Source organism: Nilaparvata lugens, chromosome 12 (assembly GCF_014356525.2).
Source record: "Nilaparvata lugens isolate BPH chromosome 12, ASM1435652v1, whole genome shotgun sequence".
NCBI classification, from domain to species: domain Eukaryota; kingdom Metazoa; phylum Arthropoda; class Insecta; order Hemiptera; family Delphacidae; genus Nilaparvata; species Nilaparvata lugens.
Genome location: NC_052515.1, coordinates 15802563 through 15819297, shown reverse-complemented (window position 1 = coordinate 15819297; position 16735 = coordinate 15802563). Strand labels below are relative to the sequence as shown.

At 33.5% G+C, this 16735-nt stretch overlaps 1 protein-coding gene across 2 annotated transcripts in view; it reads left to right on the top strand.

Moving 5' to 3' along the window:
- Positions 1 to 16735, top strand: part of LOC111056143 (UHRF1-binding protein 1-like) — a 101694-nt gene that overhangs the window by 31392 nt on the left and 53567 nt on the right. For both annotated transcript variants that reach the window (XM_039438929.1, XM_039438928.1), the window contains one exon: positions 3140 to 3371. In XM_039438929.1, the coding sequence (XP_039294863.1) occupies positions 3140 to 3371 (232 nt within the window). The remainder of the gene's footprint in view (positions 1 to 3139; positions 3372 to 16735) is intronic.

The window sequence follows — 16735 nt, the reverse complement described above, 5'->3', positions numbered from 1 at the left end:
AATAAAAGCTAGCAATCGCTAGTTTTAGATAATTTTCAATCAAATGGTAGGATTCAAATCCTGTATAATCTTATTTGTATAGCTAGAATCAATAACTAATTGCTAGTCACTAGATTCTAGTTTTTATCCAATCGACCCAATGAGATTCACGCTTGTAAAGTCAGTGGAACTGATTGAAAGACAGGGTTGCTGATTCTCTTTTTCCAACGCCTTCTATACTAGTAGTTCTGTGAACAGTAGACCTCACGCAGTATTCTCATCTACAAGTACCTGATTGAAACTATAGACCTTATATGGAAATACAGCAATAGACTGGCTTCTCCACATATCTGTGTAATCACTTGTCAGCTGATTTATTATGAATAATTCTATAGTCTGATTTTCACTCTAATATTTGCGTATGAAGGAGGCTCCTTTTTCCTTTTATATTATCCTTGAAATGCAAAATTTCCAAAAACCTTGTATATACGTCGACGCGCATAATCCTTTTAAAAAAAAGGAACATACCTGTCAAATTTCATGGAAATATATTACCGCATTTCGCCGTAAATGCGCAACATATAAACATTTAAACATTCAAACATTTAAACATAAAGAGAAATGCCAAACCTTCAACTTGAATGTTAGACCTCACTTCGCCTGGTCAATTAGATAGCTGTGATAAAGTTATTCCAGTATGATATTATGATGTGATATCGATATCGATTGTCCTGTCAATTATGATCAGATATATTTCTTTTGGCAAGAAAATATAATTTCTCATTGTTTAAAATAATATTTTTTTTGTAATTGAGATAACCAGAAGTTTTTGGTAGTTCACTATCATGCTTGTCCAACCGTTAGTGGCCAGCCCAATAATGCTTACTTACCAAATGCCACTTATAATGCCAGTCTTCCTAAAAACTTATCTATTAATCACAATGTATACTTGACATGAGGATAGGCACAACAGGCTTCCGCCCGAAACTGTCCCATTTCCAATTTATACTATACAGTCCAAAATCAAAATGTAGGTTGTGAGTTTCACGTTGTAAAGTAGCAATTCACACTTCAAAGCTCAGAAAAATTATTATTGACCGAATGTTGTGAGATCTGTGTTTTAACTCGGATTTTCTTTTGTATGTATGTATGTAACGCATTTACGGCCAAACGCGTTGATAGAATTCTATAAAATTTGGCAGGAATATTCCTTTTTCAACTGCGCGTCGATGTATACACAAGGTTTTTTGAAATTTTGCATTTTAAGGATAGTATGAAAAGAAAAGGAATTCCTCCATACTCCCATATCACTATAATATATATCATCTACTCTGAAGATAGGAATAATCAGACAAAATAATTATTTATAATCAATCAGCTGACAAGTGGATTATTTATTGCATGCATTACACAGATGTCTGGAGAAGCGTTGTCTATTTCTATATGATTTCAATATTTTTTTTGCAGTCAAGGTATTATTATGCGTGCCCATCAGTATCAATAAATCGCATTTGAAAAAACAAATTTAGTAGGTGATTAAAAATAATTAAATGAACTAAATAATGCTGAAGAAATTATAATATTTTTGACTGAAAAAATTAATTTTCAAATATTTGAGGAATATATTTTCATCAGATGGAAAGATTATCACGGAACTGGATGAATTATCATAGAATACAAATTCAAACGTGAACTGAGTTTGTTAACATTTCAAACAGGTGACAACAGTTACTTGTGGATGAGAAAACTGCGTGAGGTTCACTGTTCACAGAACTACTATTTCATTAAATTACTATTTTTTAACATAGACTACCGTGCTTTGCACTGGGGAAAATTTGGAGTTGTAAAATGCAATCTCCTTATTTCCAGGAAACATAAAAAAAAGAATAATTATTAATAATTTTGTTCAAAATTACGCTATAATCTTTATAGAAGATGAAAATTCTAGCGAAAAAAAAATCAGTTTCACTGGTCTCGAACTATTATCTTTGAGTAAGAGGGCGCACTACCAATTAAGCTACGGAGTCTTTTGGAGAAAACTGTTACTGGTTGGATTTATTTTTTTACGTAAACTTTGAATCACCAATTGAATAAATTTGTTTCAATTATCAAATTAGAATTAACTGATTAATAGCAATATAAATAAACATATGTCCATCCTCAGTAAAATCAGAAACTCTATGCAAAATTTCAAGTTAATCAGTTCAATAGTTCAGATGTGAAGATGTGTCATTCGTATATTTCCGTATTCTTTATTGACCGAGTGAAGTGAGGTCTAGGATTCAAGTCGACGTTTTGGCATTTCTCTTTATGTTTAAATGTTTATATGTTTTAATGTGTATATGTTTATATGTTGCGCATTTACGGCGAAACGCGGTAATAGATTTTCATGAAATTTGACAGGTATGTTCCTTTTTAAATTGCGCGTCGACGTTATACAAGGTTTTTGGAAATTTTGCATTTCAAGGATAATATAAAAGGAAAAAGGAGCCTCCTCCATACGAAAATATTAGAGTAAAAATCAGACTATAGAATTATTCATCAAAAATCAGCTATCGAGTGGATTATAAATTGCATGCCATGACGCATGCAATTCTATATCTCAATGTAACTTGGTAAAAAATCAGCAGCTGTGTAGACTATTAATTGCATGCCTCATTGAATGCAATTTTTATGCACTATTAAATGAACTATTGATTGCGTGCAATAACGCATGCAATTAATAACTAAAATATCATAGTATTGTCTCTCGAACTTTCTCTGTTTTGAACTCGGGCTGTCCTGTTTCCAGTATGTCTTGAAGGAGATTAGCTTTTGATGTTAGCGTTTTTGATACACCAACCCGAACAGCCATTAGCCGTTTCCACACCGATATCTCGCAGACACGACATACAGACAGGATTTACTCTGATGGACAGTTTGAGAGGAGGCTGTGGTTTATAACTGCGCGAGGTCTACTGTTCACAGCAGTACTAGTAATATTATTGACTATAGTGTTTTTACAGTAAATGTATGATCCAAATCAATATGTAGGTTGTCACTTTCACGTTATGAAATAACAATTCATACTTCAATGCTGAGAAAAAACTACTATTTCCTGAAATTATTACTATTATTAATATGGACTCAGGCTTTTTTCAAGTGAATTTGCGTGTTGCAGCTGATCTTCGAGAGCCTAGGCGAGCACACCGGTCAGCGAGACCGGCCCAAGTCTCTGCACCTACAGGTGGGTCGAGTCTCACTGACCAATCAGCGCACAGTGGCCGGCTGCTCACGAGCAGACCTCGCCAAGTGCATCCACCACCTGCAGCGAGCCTCGCTCTTCTATGCCACCTCAGACAACCCCACTGACTTCAAAGTCGTCACCGACAAGTTCATCGATCATCTCAACTGTGAGTACTTGCATTCACTCTTTCAAGGCTCTTCCATGTATGTAGAGATTGGCTGGAAGGACATGCATGTGTCATACGTTGTTGTGTCATCACAGCGAAAGGCTGAAAGGCAGCAACATTTGTTGAGGTTAGGTTTTGTAACTCTATGTTGTTCATTTTTTCTTCGTTGCTCTATCTTAGGTTCAATTATTCTTCTATCACTAATTTGTAGTTTACCAGTTTCAGCTAAAGGCAGCAAAATTTGTTGAGGTTAGGTTTTGTATCTCCAATTTTATGTTGTTCATTTTTTCTTTGTTGCTCTATTTGAGATTAAATTATTCTTCTATCCCTATAGTTTGTAGTTTACCAGTGGTTTATTTATTGTTATTGGTTGTTTATTGTATGATAGAAGCCTTTCGCTGATGACAAAACATGCTTGAAGAAAAATGTGTGTATGTGTGCATGATGAACATAGACAGTGGCCAGCCTTAGGCGAATGCATATAGCAACAAACAGACTGAAGCATACAGAGGGATGAAAAATCAAACGTCAAAATGCAGACAGACGTATGAAAAATCTAACGTCAAAATGCAGACAGACGTATGAAAATCTAACGTCAAAATGCAGACAGACGGATGAATAATCTAACGTCAAAATGCAGACAGACGGATGAAAAATCTAACGTCAAAATGCAGACAGACGGATGAAAAATCAAACGTCAAAATGTAGACAGACAGATCTCTGCCTTGCAACATTCAAAGAACACCTGGGGAAAGATTTTTTCTCCGTCTGTTGCAGTGTGCGTTTTCCTTTAAGGCGAATGCACAAAGACGTCTGCAAACAGACGAAGGAAAAATCCATCTTTCGGTGTTCGAATGTAACAAAGCAAATAGACGTCCGTCTGTCTGCATATAACTGCTCATGTCTGCATGCAGATGTTTTGAATTGACGTTGACATTTGAATTTTTACTCTGTAGGCATAAGTCTGTTTGTTGACTTTTTGGTGAGTGCTACTCTTTATCTATCAGGAAATAAAAAATCTGAGTATCCTTCGTAGTATGTTTGATTTGATTTGTGCGTTTGCCTTCAGCCGGACTGAAAATTTAAGACTGAAGCCTTTTCAAGCTATGCTAATTCCTTGAATTTAAACACTGGGAAAATGTATTAGTGTGGATGTACCCAAATATATTTATGGATCTTTTCAATAGTCCTATCAAATATTTTGAGGATTAATTCGATTATTGGTTGGCAAATGATTTTATGAACGCTGCTACACTGAAATATTCGTCTGGATGAGGATCGAATTAACAAACTTGATATTGAATAACAATTTGAATTCAGCTTTCTCGCATTTATATTATTGACCGAGCGAAGTGAGGTCTAGGATTCAAGTCGACGGCTTGGCATTTCTCTTAATGTTTAAATGTTTGAATGTTGCTTAAATGTTTAAACGTTCAAATCTTTAAATGTTTATATGTTGCGCATTTACGGCGAAACGCGGTAATAGATTTTTATGAAATTGACAGGTATGTTCCTTTTTTAATTGCGCGTCGACGTATATACAAGGTTTTTTGAAATTTTGCATTTCAAGGATAATATAGAAGGAAAAAGGAGCCTCCTTCATACGCCAATATTAGAGTAAAAATCAGACTATAGAATTATTCATAATAAATCAGCTTACACAGATGTGTGGAGAAGCCAGTCTATTGCTGTATTTCCATAAGGTCTATGGTTTCAATCAGGTACTTGTGGATGAGAATACTGCGTGAGGTTTACTGTTCACAGAACTACTAGTATGATTACAGTACTAAAAAAATATGAGTATTGACTTCGAGAAAGGTCTCTAGAAATATCTTGACCTCTTTTTACTACTTAAACTGTGATTGAATATGTATAACTTAATTACCTCGGTGTTGTTTGATCCTATTTTTGTTCACAGACCTCGAATATTGAAAAAACCCCAACAAAGCAAGAACAAAGAGAGTTCAATAAAAGCAAGAACGCTTGAAAACCCATTGAAGTCTTGTTATTCGCTTACAGTTTTTAATTATAGCATATCGATAAACAAACTACATTTAATCCAAATTTTAAATTGAAAATCAAATTTATTTCCACAACGAAAAAATACTAAATAAGACAATTCATAGTCTGTTTGCATTATGACATTAATACGTCTACTGATTGCCAATAATTCTCTCAATAATTGTGAGAGATTTGCATAATGATTATCCAAAATACTCTATACTTGCAACGTATTTCATTTAGCAGGTCTCTGATCTAATCAACCAATAATCCTTGCATATTATTATCCTTATATTATAATCCTTCATATTATAGAGGTTAGTAAAGTTATGACAGCCAGTGTATCCTTAATATCTTATAAAATGTTATTAAGCTCGCTTCAAAACAAAGGTTAGTGTTCCTGTGCACGTTCTATCTAACAGTCAAAAATAATAAATAACCTGGTCGACATAATACTTATTTATGATTTTCAAAGTGATCATTCTCTTCTCTATTTAGGGCCACTAAAATTATTAACAGATAAAAGATGTGAATGTGTTCCGTGGCTTTGATGTATTCTCAGATCACTATTTGGTTGTTGGTAAAATTGATTTGTATACACGATGGAAGAAAGCCAAAAAGACGAAGGAAACAAACGCAACCCATGAAAATGAAGTTTTCAAAGTTTATCTGTTAGAGGAAGAAAGTATAAGGCATATCTACCAGCAGCGTATAAATTCTTGCATCCAGAATACTCCAACAGAAGAAGACATTGAAACAGAATGAACCAATATAAAGAATATAATGATGAAGAGTGCAAATAAGTAGGAAGGGATTAAAAATATGGAAATAAGAGATAGAGAAAGCAATTGAAGAGAAAAATAAAGCATATAGGAGATACTTGGGATGTCAGACAGAACGTAACAGGATCATTTATCGGATTGCTAGGAATAAGGCCTCAAGAATTGTTAAAAAAGCTCATCAAGAATCATGGAATAGATTCATAACAACTATTGAACACGATGTACATGGGAGACAATCGTTGGCTTACAAAGTTATGGAAGTCTTGAATAAGAGCGAAAGAGACAATGTGGAAGTCGATTGCATTGGAACTGTCAAATGAATCAAAAATTACAAAGAGCTTTGGTGTGAAGATGTAGAGCCAAATAGGGCTGAGACAATCTGCGAGAATTGCTGTGTTGATCCAATCACGTTAGAAGAGCTGTCAGATGCCCTAAAAAGTATGAAAAATCGAAAGGCACCTGGTTTGAATTGGATAAATATGGAGCTGCTAAAGTATGGTGGAATACTTTTGCACCTTAGAATTCTACACTTCTTCAATATGTGTTGGGAGAGACACCAAGTTCCCAAAGAATGGTTGCAGTCCAAGGTTATCTCTATTCATGAGAGGAAATAGATCAGACCCTCAAAATTACAGAGGTATTAGTCTTTTGGGTGCAACATACAAAGTATATGCAAAAATAATTAATAACAGACTGAAAATAATAACTGACATATTACTTCTGGAAGAACAGATGGGCTTTGGAAAGGGTAGATCATGCTCTGATGCAGTTTTCTCCTTGAATCAATGCGAAAAGAAGGGAGTATAATCTTGAGACCCACATGGCTTTTATCGATTTCACAAAGGCTTTTGATTCAGTTAATCGCGGCATGTTATGGTCAATTCTTGAATCGAGAGGATATCCCAAACATATCTTTCAATCTCTACAGAGCCTTTACATGGATACTACAATTCGTCTGCAAGTAAACAGGGGGTTTGACTGATGCTATTGGCATAAACAAAGGGGTTAGACAAGGTTGTTGTATATCGCCGACTTTATTTAATATTAAGGCGAATCAGCATGGAAAAAATTGTGATTCTAGCCCTATAGATAGCAGCACTGTTGGGGTCAAATTACTTTATGTGATTACTCACTTATTTTTAGTCCAATATGGAAGACCAAAACTGTTTTGCAATCAGCTTAAAGGTTTGAAACTCGCTACCATATGCTTAATTTTTTTTCCAATTTGAATAAGTTTTTACAATTGATAATTTTTATATTAAGAAAAAAATTAGGTAATGAAGGTAGTCATTTTAAAGGCAAATTTTTTTCAAGAATTTTAAAATTAATTTCAAACAAATCGGTTGAACGGTTCTGTCGGAAGCGCGTTTTTAATTCCAATGCATTGTTCAATTGGATTGTATTGTTCACGCGGTCAGAACAGTAGTCAGGACAGGTCAGTTCACTGCCTAAGCCTAACACACTGATTGAGCGCCTTCTCACTCATTCTCTCTCTCCTTCTATCTGACTAGTTCCAGAGCTTTCTTTCTTTGGAGCTGTAGTCAGTGACCATAGTGGTTATTGTTGTGGGAGTGAGTGATTGACAAAGTTTGCAATTCACTTAATTCATTTTTTTTTTTCAATCTGAATAAGTATTTACAATTGATAGCTTTTATAATAAGTAAAAATTTAACTAATGCAGGTAGTCATTTTAAAGGCAAATTTAAAATTTAATTTCAAACAAATCGGTTTAACGATTCTGTCGGAAGCGCGTTTTTAGTTCCAATGCATTGTTCAATTGCAGTGTATTGTTCACGCAGTCAGAACAGTAAAATAATAATGATAAATAAATAAATTTATTTGTTTCAAGCACATATGCTAATACAAACGAGTTGAGTTGAATACAGTCATTACATTCCATGATATCAAATTACTGGTATGTCTTAAATCATATATGCTTTAAATATATATCACAAGTAAGAGTACTTTAGTAAGTATATGTTCCTAATATACAGAAGAATATATCTATTACAATCAAAATATTTGAAATTTTAAAATAAAATATCAATCTGTACATTTTCATTTAATTACAATTCCATAATATCTATCAATCATAGCATTCCAGTATTATATGTCTACCTATACATATTTTATAAACGTGCAATAACAGTTAAACTACGAAAATAATGAATTTTACATAAAATTTATCCAATACTACATTTCTTACATACTAATAAAATACCATTTATAGTAATCAACAATAATAACATTCTAGTTTTAAATATCTACCTATTCGTATTTTATTAACAAAACGAGTAATAACAGTATTAACTTCAACAATAATAAATTCTAGACAAATAATACATTTTTATATAATAATCCATCACACATACAATAACCTTTTCCAACTATCTAATTCTTAGAGCTCAATCTATCCCCATTAAACTTACTTTATTCAGCTCAATGCATTCCCCACTTAACCGTCTAAAATAAGCATCGAATACTTTTAATATTTTCAATGATATCCTCTGTTTCCTGACTATAATTATCGCACATTATTCAAGTGCTTATTATCATAGATCTGATTTCGATTGCTTTCATTGTATACACATACAAACGGTTGATTTTCTGCTCCATAAAGTTCGAAGTAATACCATGAGTTTGTCATCGTCAGTAACCACATTTGTAGTGAATTTTTCTAAATAGTGTCTTCTTATTCCACCATACATCGGGCACCTCAACAGAAAATGCTCAACAAATTCCTTCTCTTTCATATTACAAGTTCATTTTACAAGGGCATTCTAATGAGCTGTTAATCCATATTCCCAGGTCTCTATTATTATATAAATAGAAAGAGTCAGAACAGTAGCACACGGTCAGTTCACTGCCTAATGCATTGATTGTGAGCCTTTTTACTCGGTCTCTCTCATATTCTCTCACTCTCTTTCTCATTTCCTTTCTAACTAGTCTCAGAACTTTCTTTCTTTGGATCTATAGTCAGTGACCATTATCATGGTTATTGTTGTGGGAGTGATAGACAAAGTTTGCAATTCACAAAATATATTTCTTTGCGTAATGGTACAATCAACAATTTTACGATTATTGTGCAATGACAAAAATAGAACAAATGAATAGCTGTAGTGTGAACGTGAGTGTAGTTTTGAAACATCAAAACAATGAAGGTGAACCCTCTTCTGTCAACATTGTCCTACTATAGCATTGTCCTTCGTCCTAACTTCTTTCAGTTTCCATTGTCATTGCAAATTCAACCCTCAATAGTTGTCACCACCTACCCATTTCCTACGCTCATCCTTTGTCTATCACCACCTACACCTCTAATGTCTTTCTTTCCTTCACATGACTGTAGTGAACTGTATGTTTCTCCGCCTATGTCTGCTTTTGTGTGCGTAAAGAGAACTAGGAGAGCATAGAGACTCTTTGACAAATTCTAGATCTATAGTAATTAGGCCAATATCATTTTACAAAAAATGTCAACTTGGAATTATACTTAGTTTTAGTATTGGGATGAACTTCTCTCTCTCTGAAGTTTATAGCGATGAAGAGTAGGTTTATATATCACAGTATGTCGATAATCTTTCTCAGAAATGATAATCGTATGCCTGTGAATATCTTGTATCTATGTATTCTTTCTCCCTCACCAATTGAGCTGAAGATAGTAATTCTATATGATTTATATATATATATATATATTTATATGTATATGTATAACACTATACTCCATATTGACACACATATATAACTGTATACTGTATTATATAGCCATTGACACAGCAGACAGAACAAAATGACAAGCAATACTCCAAATCCAAACAAAACCTAACTCGCACTCTCTCTGACAATCGCTTTCTCTCTCTTCCAACCCCCAAGTTTGGAGAAGCTATACAGCTGTGAGAGAGAAACACATTTGGCGAATGATAGTTTCATGCTTTCTCCCCTATCCCTGTCACACTCTTTCTCACTTCAGCCCATTGTAATATTTTCTAGAACGGTGTGCAGAAAGTCTCTTCAGGTTTGGAAGAGGCGCCTATTGCATGAATGAACTAGTAATATTAGTCTTATTAACTAGTGTGGAATTTATTTATACTTTACTAAAATTTCAAATAAATATTAGTCAGGTGATCGAGTCATTATTGCTATTTTCATATTGTAGGCTATATTTGTTTTTTTTTAGCTTCGAAATACTAGCTTGAAAAAATATTTATCTTAGTAAAAGTATCAAATATTAACTATGAAAAATTATTCTCGTTCTTGTTTAGCATCTACAAACGCCTTCAACACAACCTAGCTGAATCATTCAACTTCTAATAAAATTGATCTTATTGTGAATCTTCTCTTGCAAGACAATACTAGTCCAAAATCATATTTCTCAATGAGTAATATTGTGGGTTGATCCCACAAAGCTTTATATAACAGTTGAAAAAAACAATAGAATATAGAAAAAAGTGGACCAGTGACCAAAATACATTCTACTTGTTAGGAAGTATAGAGAACACCATATTCGTATATATGAAATTAGTTGTAAGTTGAGATGATGACATACCTTGTTAGTAAAGTATCACAGACGTTACTCTCCACGTAAGAAACTCCACTATTTCGCGTTGAGGTGGTATCAATCTCATGGTTCAAAGCTGGTTGTAGACCAATTGAGGGGAATGTTGGCACAATTGTAGCAAAATCAGAGGTGCCATCAAGGACGCTTTTTTTTAGATTTGACTCTAAGGTGGAAGAAGATGTTGATGGCCCAGATTTTTCTTCTCCTTTAGATTTCCTTTACAAAAAAAAGAAAAGTTTATAGGTCTGATGTATTAATTCTCATTGAATTAAATTTTAAATGAATATAGTTTGGGAAATAATTGAATCATAGTTAAAGAAATGCCTGGAAACGTTATGTTTGTATAGGAAATAATATTATATAACTTTGAATGTGAATGTCTATTCCAAGTATCATTATTCAAATATGTATTTTTTATATTATAATGTATGTGTTGGCTTATTCGTTTTTTCAATTGTTATTTTTATTTATCAAAAAATAACCGGTGGTTTGGTAGATACAAGGATATGGATAAAAAACTTCACTTCTTTTTATAGAGGGAAATAATAATTTACTATACTCGCTGATAATTATATTCTGTAAACTATTAAGTTACTTACTTTTGCTGTAATCTCCATTTCATCAAATGCACTGGTACTTTTCTGTTGTGTGGTTTTCTGTTGTGTGGTCTTCTCTTCTTTCCTTTAGGAGTTGACGTTGCACTGCAATTAAATTTAGAAAAAAATTATTCTGGAAACTTGTGATTATGGGATATGAAAAAAAAGTGTATGAAGCAAATGGATTTGTAAATTCATATTTCCAACACAGAGAATGGGCTACTGTGATACTAAATATTGTCTTCGTAAGGGTATAATTGTATTTATGGTGGAGGGTGAATTCCTAGAGAAGGATCAGACAACCATGAGACATACAATTTTAATTGAATACATTTGACTATATTAGCATCTAATTACTTTATTAGAAGTAATGAGCATTGGGATCGGGAACATTTCCAATCACAATTTTCTCTATTTAATTCACTTCATGTATAAGTGATGCTTATAAATTCTTCAAAGTTGAATATAAAGTGTTGTGAGTCGCAAACTATTCATTGTAAATTCTTAACCTGTCGTAACATAATGCAAGTGAGATTGTGGAAATTCGAATCTTGAAATTACAAAGTTTACCTGGGTTGAAAGTTCTCAGTGGATACAGAATGGCATCTGCTGAAACACTGTCAGCCTGGGAAGATGAAGGCGCTGCGAGCGATAAGGTTTGTTCTTCAATCCTGAAATGTTCAAAAATCACTTTGCAGACATTTTTTCATATAATAGTCTACATAATTTGCAATTTCTCTACACTCTTCTCACTGGTACTTCATTTCCACAGGAATCACAATGATCAGGAGAGAAAAAAAGAGCTTACATTGAGCTATTTTTCTCCTAAATTTAGATAAGATTACAGAATTAAAAATAGGTTTAGTCTATAAATTCAATTTAGGTCGCATCGTTAACAGTATGTTCTGAACAAAAATATTGTACAAAACCGATTCTTGAAATATCTAGTCGCATTTGTATCACCACACTATAAACATTACTTTTAAATAATAGTGTACTGTGAGTTTTGTAAGATCAATTCAAATTTGCCATGCTTTTCTATCACCCGGTTGCTCTCTGTACCTATCCATTCAGACATATATCTTGAATAATTATGCGAATAGCGTTGTCAATAACGTTGACGTTTGTTCATATTAACAAACATAAAAACATACATAACGAAATACCTCTCTTGAGATAATACGAACTGAGAATATAATTATATTTCATAATAACAATATTAATTATTCAAAGCATGATTTGCTTCATATTATAGTAGGCCTAAAGTACATGACATTTTAATTTATCTAATTATATGAAATGAAAATCAACTAACCTTCTACGTCTGTTAGCATGAAATTCTGGTGGTAGCCGCCTTTTCATTCTCCTGGCTGAAAGAACCAACTTCTTCTTTCCCTTCACCGTATGTCTTGAATCCATTTTACCGGCCGAAAATGCCAGAGAAACATATATAATACGGAAATATAAATTATATGTGAAGTGCGTCTGGAAATACTATGTCCTAGGACTAGCCACGATCACTGTCAATATGACAGGTGAACAAGCTGAAGAACTAAGAAAAGTTGTGACCAGCCTGAGCACTAAGAATGAAGGCTGACTTGTGGGTGGGGTGGTGGGTGAGTGACTTGTGTGTTGGGGTGGAAGGTGCCTGAGTGACGTTTGGATGGGGTGGAGGGTAGGAGCGCATAAAAAATCATAGAGATAAAACTTGTAAATATGATTCCGATGGAACCACTGGTTCGATTTTCAAGCTGAAAAATGATAAAAATTTTTTATCATCAAATCTTCAAAATGACTACCTGTTTTTCTTGAAAAAATGGATCCCTTTGAAATTAAGAAATTTATTTTTGTTCAAATGAAAAATAAAAATAAATCGACATGGTAGCGGCATGGATAGATATTACAAGAATAAATCAGTTTTCAAAACAAGTTTTACTCTAATAGTGAGCGAGTAATAGCATAAGGTATTTCGCATGATTTTAAAGCGCTACGTGGTGGCAAATTTTGAACTAGGGCCTGTGGTGTTTCGCCTTAATGTTGACGACATGTTACACACATGGAAAACTTTGGTGGACTCTGGTATACAGCTCTCAACCCAAAGTTTTGTGAATTCAATTATGTATGCAGATGACTTGGTGATAATTCAGAGAAATGAAGATTCCTTACAAAAATCAGTTTTCATGTTGGACAGAGTTGCTGAAAATTACAATTTGAGAATATCAGTTACAAAAACCAAATCAATGGCATTCAAAGGAAAATATCCAATCAAAACCAAAATAGAATTGAACGGAAAATAAATAGAACAAGTGAAAAATTTCAACTATCTTGGTAATGATATAACATAATTATGATACAGATATTGATGTATGCAATAAAATTTCAAAGTTTCAGAAAATATGTGGCACTATACATAGAAACCTCAAAAATAAAACAAAACAAGAAACCAGAATAAAGTTCTATAATACCATTGCAGTTCCGACTCTCCTATATGGAAGTGAGAATTGGATTCACACACGTAGAATGGACAGTCGAATTCAAGCTGCCGAAGTGAGGTTTCTAAGGAGTGTATTTGGCTGCACTAGAGTTGATAGAATCAGAAATACTGATATCAGACAGGTTTTATTGGTTGCTCCAATGCATGAAATAATTATTCAAAATAGACGCAACTGGTGCAGTCATTTGGATAGAATGCCACCTGGAATAATTCCTGTTGTAGTCCAAAACTATGGACCTACAGGAAAAAGAGATGTAGGGAGGCCAAGAAAGAGATGGGTACCGGAACAGGTTAATTAATAAACCTAATCCCTGAAGTGAAGATGATGATAAAATTATTAAAAAACACAATAGGAGTGTTTTCAAAATATCAAAGGTATCATAATACCTTTTTGAGAGAGGTTTTGGTAGGTCATGTTGGTCTTCTGCTTAGTGAATTCACATAGCAAGCCGATATTTGCGTTGGACTGAGTAATCATCAATAATCATCAATCTAGTAATAATAAAAATGGCTATTCTAGTGTTTCCATTTTTTTCGCAATTTTACTGTTAATATTAAGAGTTTCTAAAACGAGTGTGATACATTCTACAAACTCACGATTGGTTCAAAATTGAAGATAAATTTCATCCTCCACGAGCTCATTGGCCTAAAACGTATCTTGAATCACTGTTTCCTATCATAGAACTGCCAAGACCGTTTACACATAGCAATGAATATAGAAATTGGTCATTTTTTGTGTATTAAAATACCGGGTCTATAGTACTCTCAAGGATGAATTTTCCATTATACGACCAAATTTGACTTATGATGCATGATTTGAACCGCCTTGACAAACCTACAAGAATTAGCTGCAGTACGATGAGATCCGATTATTGTGTCGAAAGCTATGAGTGTTTGAAATTCTAATCCTTGAGGCGTCCTTATGCACGCCTCTCCACTAAATTAAGTGCACAAGTGTTACAATTGAGTGTTATAATATTAATTGCAAGCACCAGCACCAATGTATATAGTGACTATATACGCAGCTCAGTCAAAGGTTTTGTTTTAGTCTGAAAATTAGATAATAGCGGTATCTCATACCATTGATAAGCCGCGTCCAGACTATGCCGATCGACAAAGTCAATCGACACGTTCGATACTTGACTTGTCCACATACCTCCGTAAATGTGGACTAGTCGGGCGGCACACGCCGGTGTAAAGTGAATTTAAAGATATAAGTTATTGAAGATTTTTTCCTTTTCCTTATTTCATTCTCTGGAAAACTGGCTTTGCAAATTTTTCATCTTTTTCTACACATCTTATTTCTCAATGCCAAAAGATACACCGATTTTCGTTAGCTTATCTTGTCTTTTGTTCCTATTTTTGTATTGTGAATCAGTTGGGTTCCACAATAAACGAAATTGTTTGGTCGTCACTCCAATCCATCATATTATATTAATAAAATAATATAAACAAAATAGTTTATATTAATATAAACTATTGAACCAGAAGTGTGAAATGTTGAGCAACCCGGTTCAATAGGTCCACACTGCTGATGTCGATTTGACTTCCTTGATCCGTACCGACTTGATTCGGGTTGAATTCGGTTTGGGCCGGCATGATTCGACAAAGCCGGGCGACTTGCTCAACAGTGTCGATCGACCCCATTCGGCATAGTGTGCACGTACCTATAGAACCCTCCTCGAGGTTCATTCTCCCAAAAGTCCAAAGAACAGTTTGGAGCTTTGCAACAATGTTCCTTGTATTTTGGAAAAACAACTAATTTTTATCTTCAACCACCATCACCAACTTCATTGTCCTTACATTGATATCTCGCACGATAATATAAATATGCTCATAAGAACATCTTCTATGAGAATCACACATCCAACGCACTTGATTTCAGTGCTACAAAACTTTTCGAATCAAGACGTTGTACTCATTATTGCTTTGTTCAGAAATAAATTTATTAATTCAACGTAATATCTATTTTAGAACTGTATTGTGTATTTTATTGTTATGGTGACGACTGTAAAACATACTCAAAGGATATGCAGCTTTAATATAATAAGATATTATACACAAAAAAAGACCAATTTCTATATCCAAGTCCAGTCATTGGTTCCATACATTAGTGCTTTATTGTCTCTTGGCATCAATGTTGAAACATGTGGTAAAATAATTCAAAAGAGGGTACTGAGATTTTTATTTTTATTTCTATTGGTGCTTTAATATATTATTCTAGTTCTGATTTTCTAATACATTGTATGGTTACATTAAAAAAATGTTCTAGACTTTTCTTCTGTATCCAAATTAAAATATCAGAACTACAATATATATTGCAAGCACATTCCTTTCTCATGTCTATATTGAGTTATTGACATAAAAAATGTGGAATATGCCCTTCTTCAATTTAGATTGATTACCAATGATGTCTTGACAGAAATAAAAATAAAAATCAGGTATCCTTTTATAATATTATATGAAATAATAATAAAATAGAAAAAGGTACATGGATTTTAGTTTTATTTCAGTTGAAGATGTCCTTATTACTAACAGCTAATGTATGAATGAAAAGTATATTAATTGCTTCAGACTGTTGCTAGTCTTCAGTAGATTTAAAATAAATGACTGCACAGGGTCAGTCCACTTAACAAAGTATTGACAGAAAACAAACATTTTTTAGATCATTTTATTGCAAAATCCAAAAATCCTGTTACTACAATTAGAAGATGGCATTGCTTCAAGAATATTACAGAAATAATATTCTAGAAACTTGAAGAACCGTCCAGGTTGTTATCTAGTTAATCTAGAATTGAAACAAATTCAGCTTAGTTATTTCAGATGTTAAGGTTATAGATCTTTTCACTCTCACCATATTATAGCTTGATGTTGATTTGATTGTAACATCATGATAAAACCACAAAGATATACAATGGAGCTTCGAGTCGAACTCATGT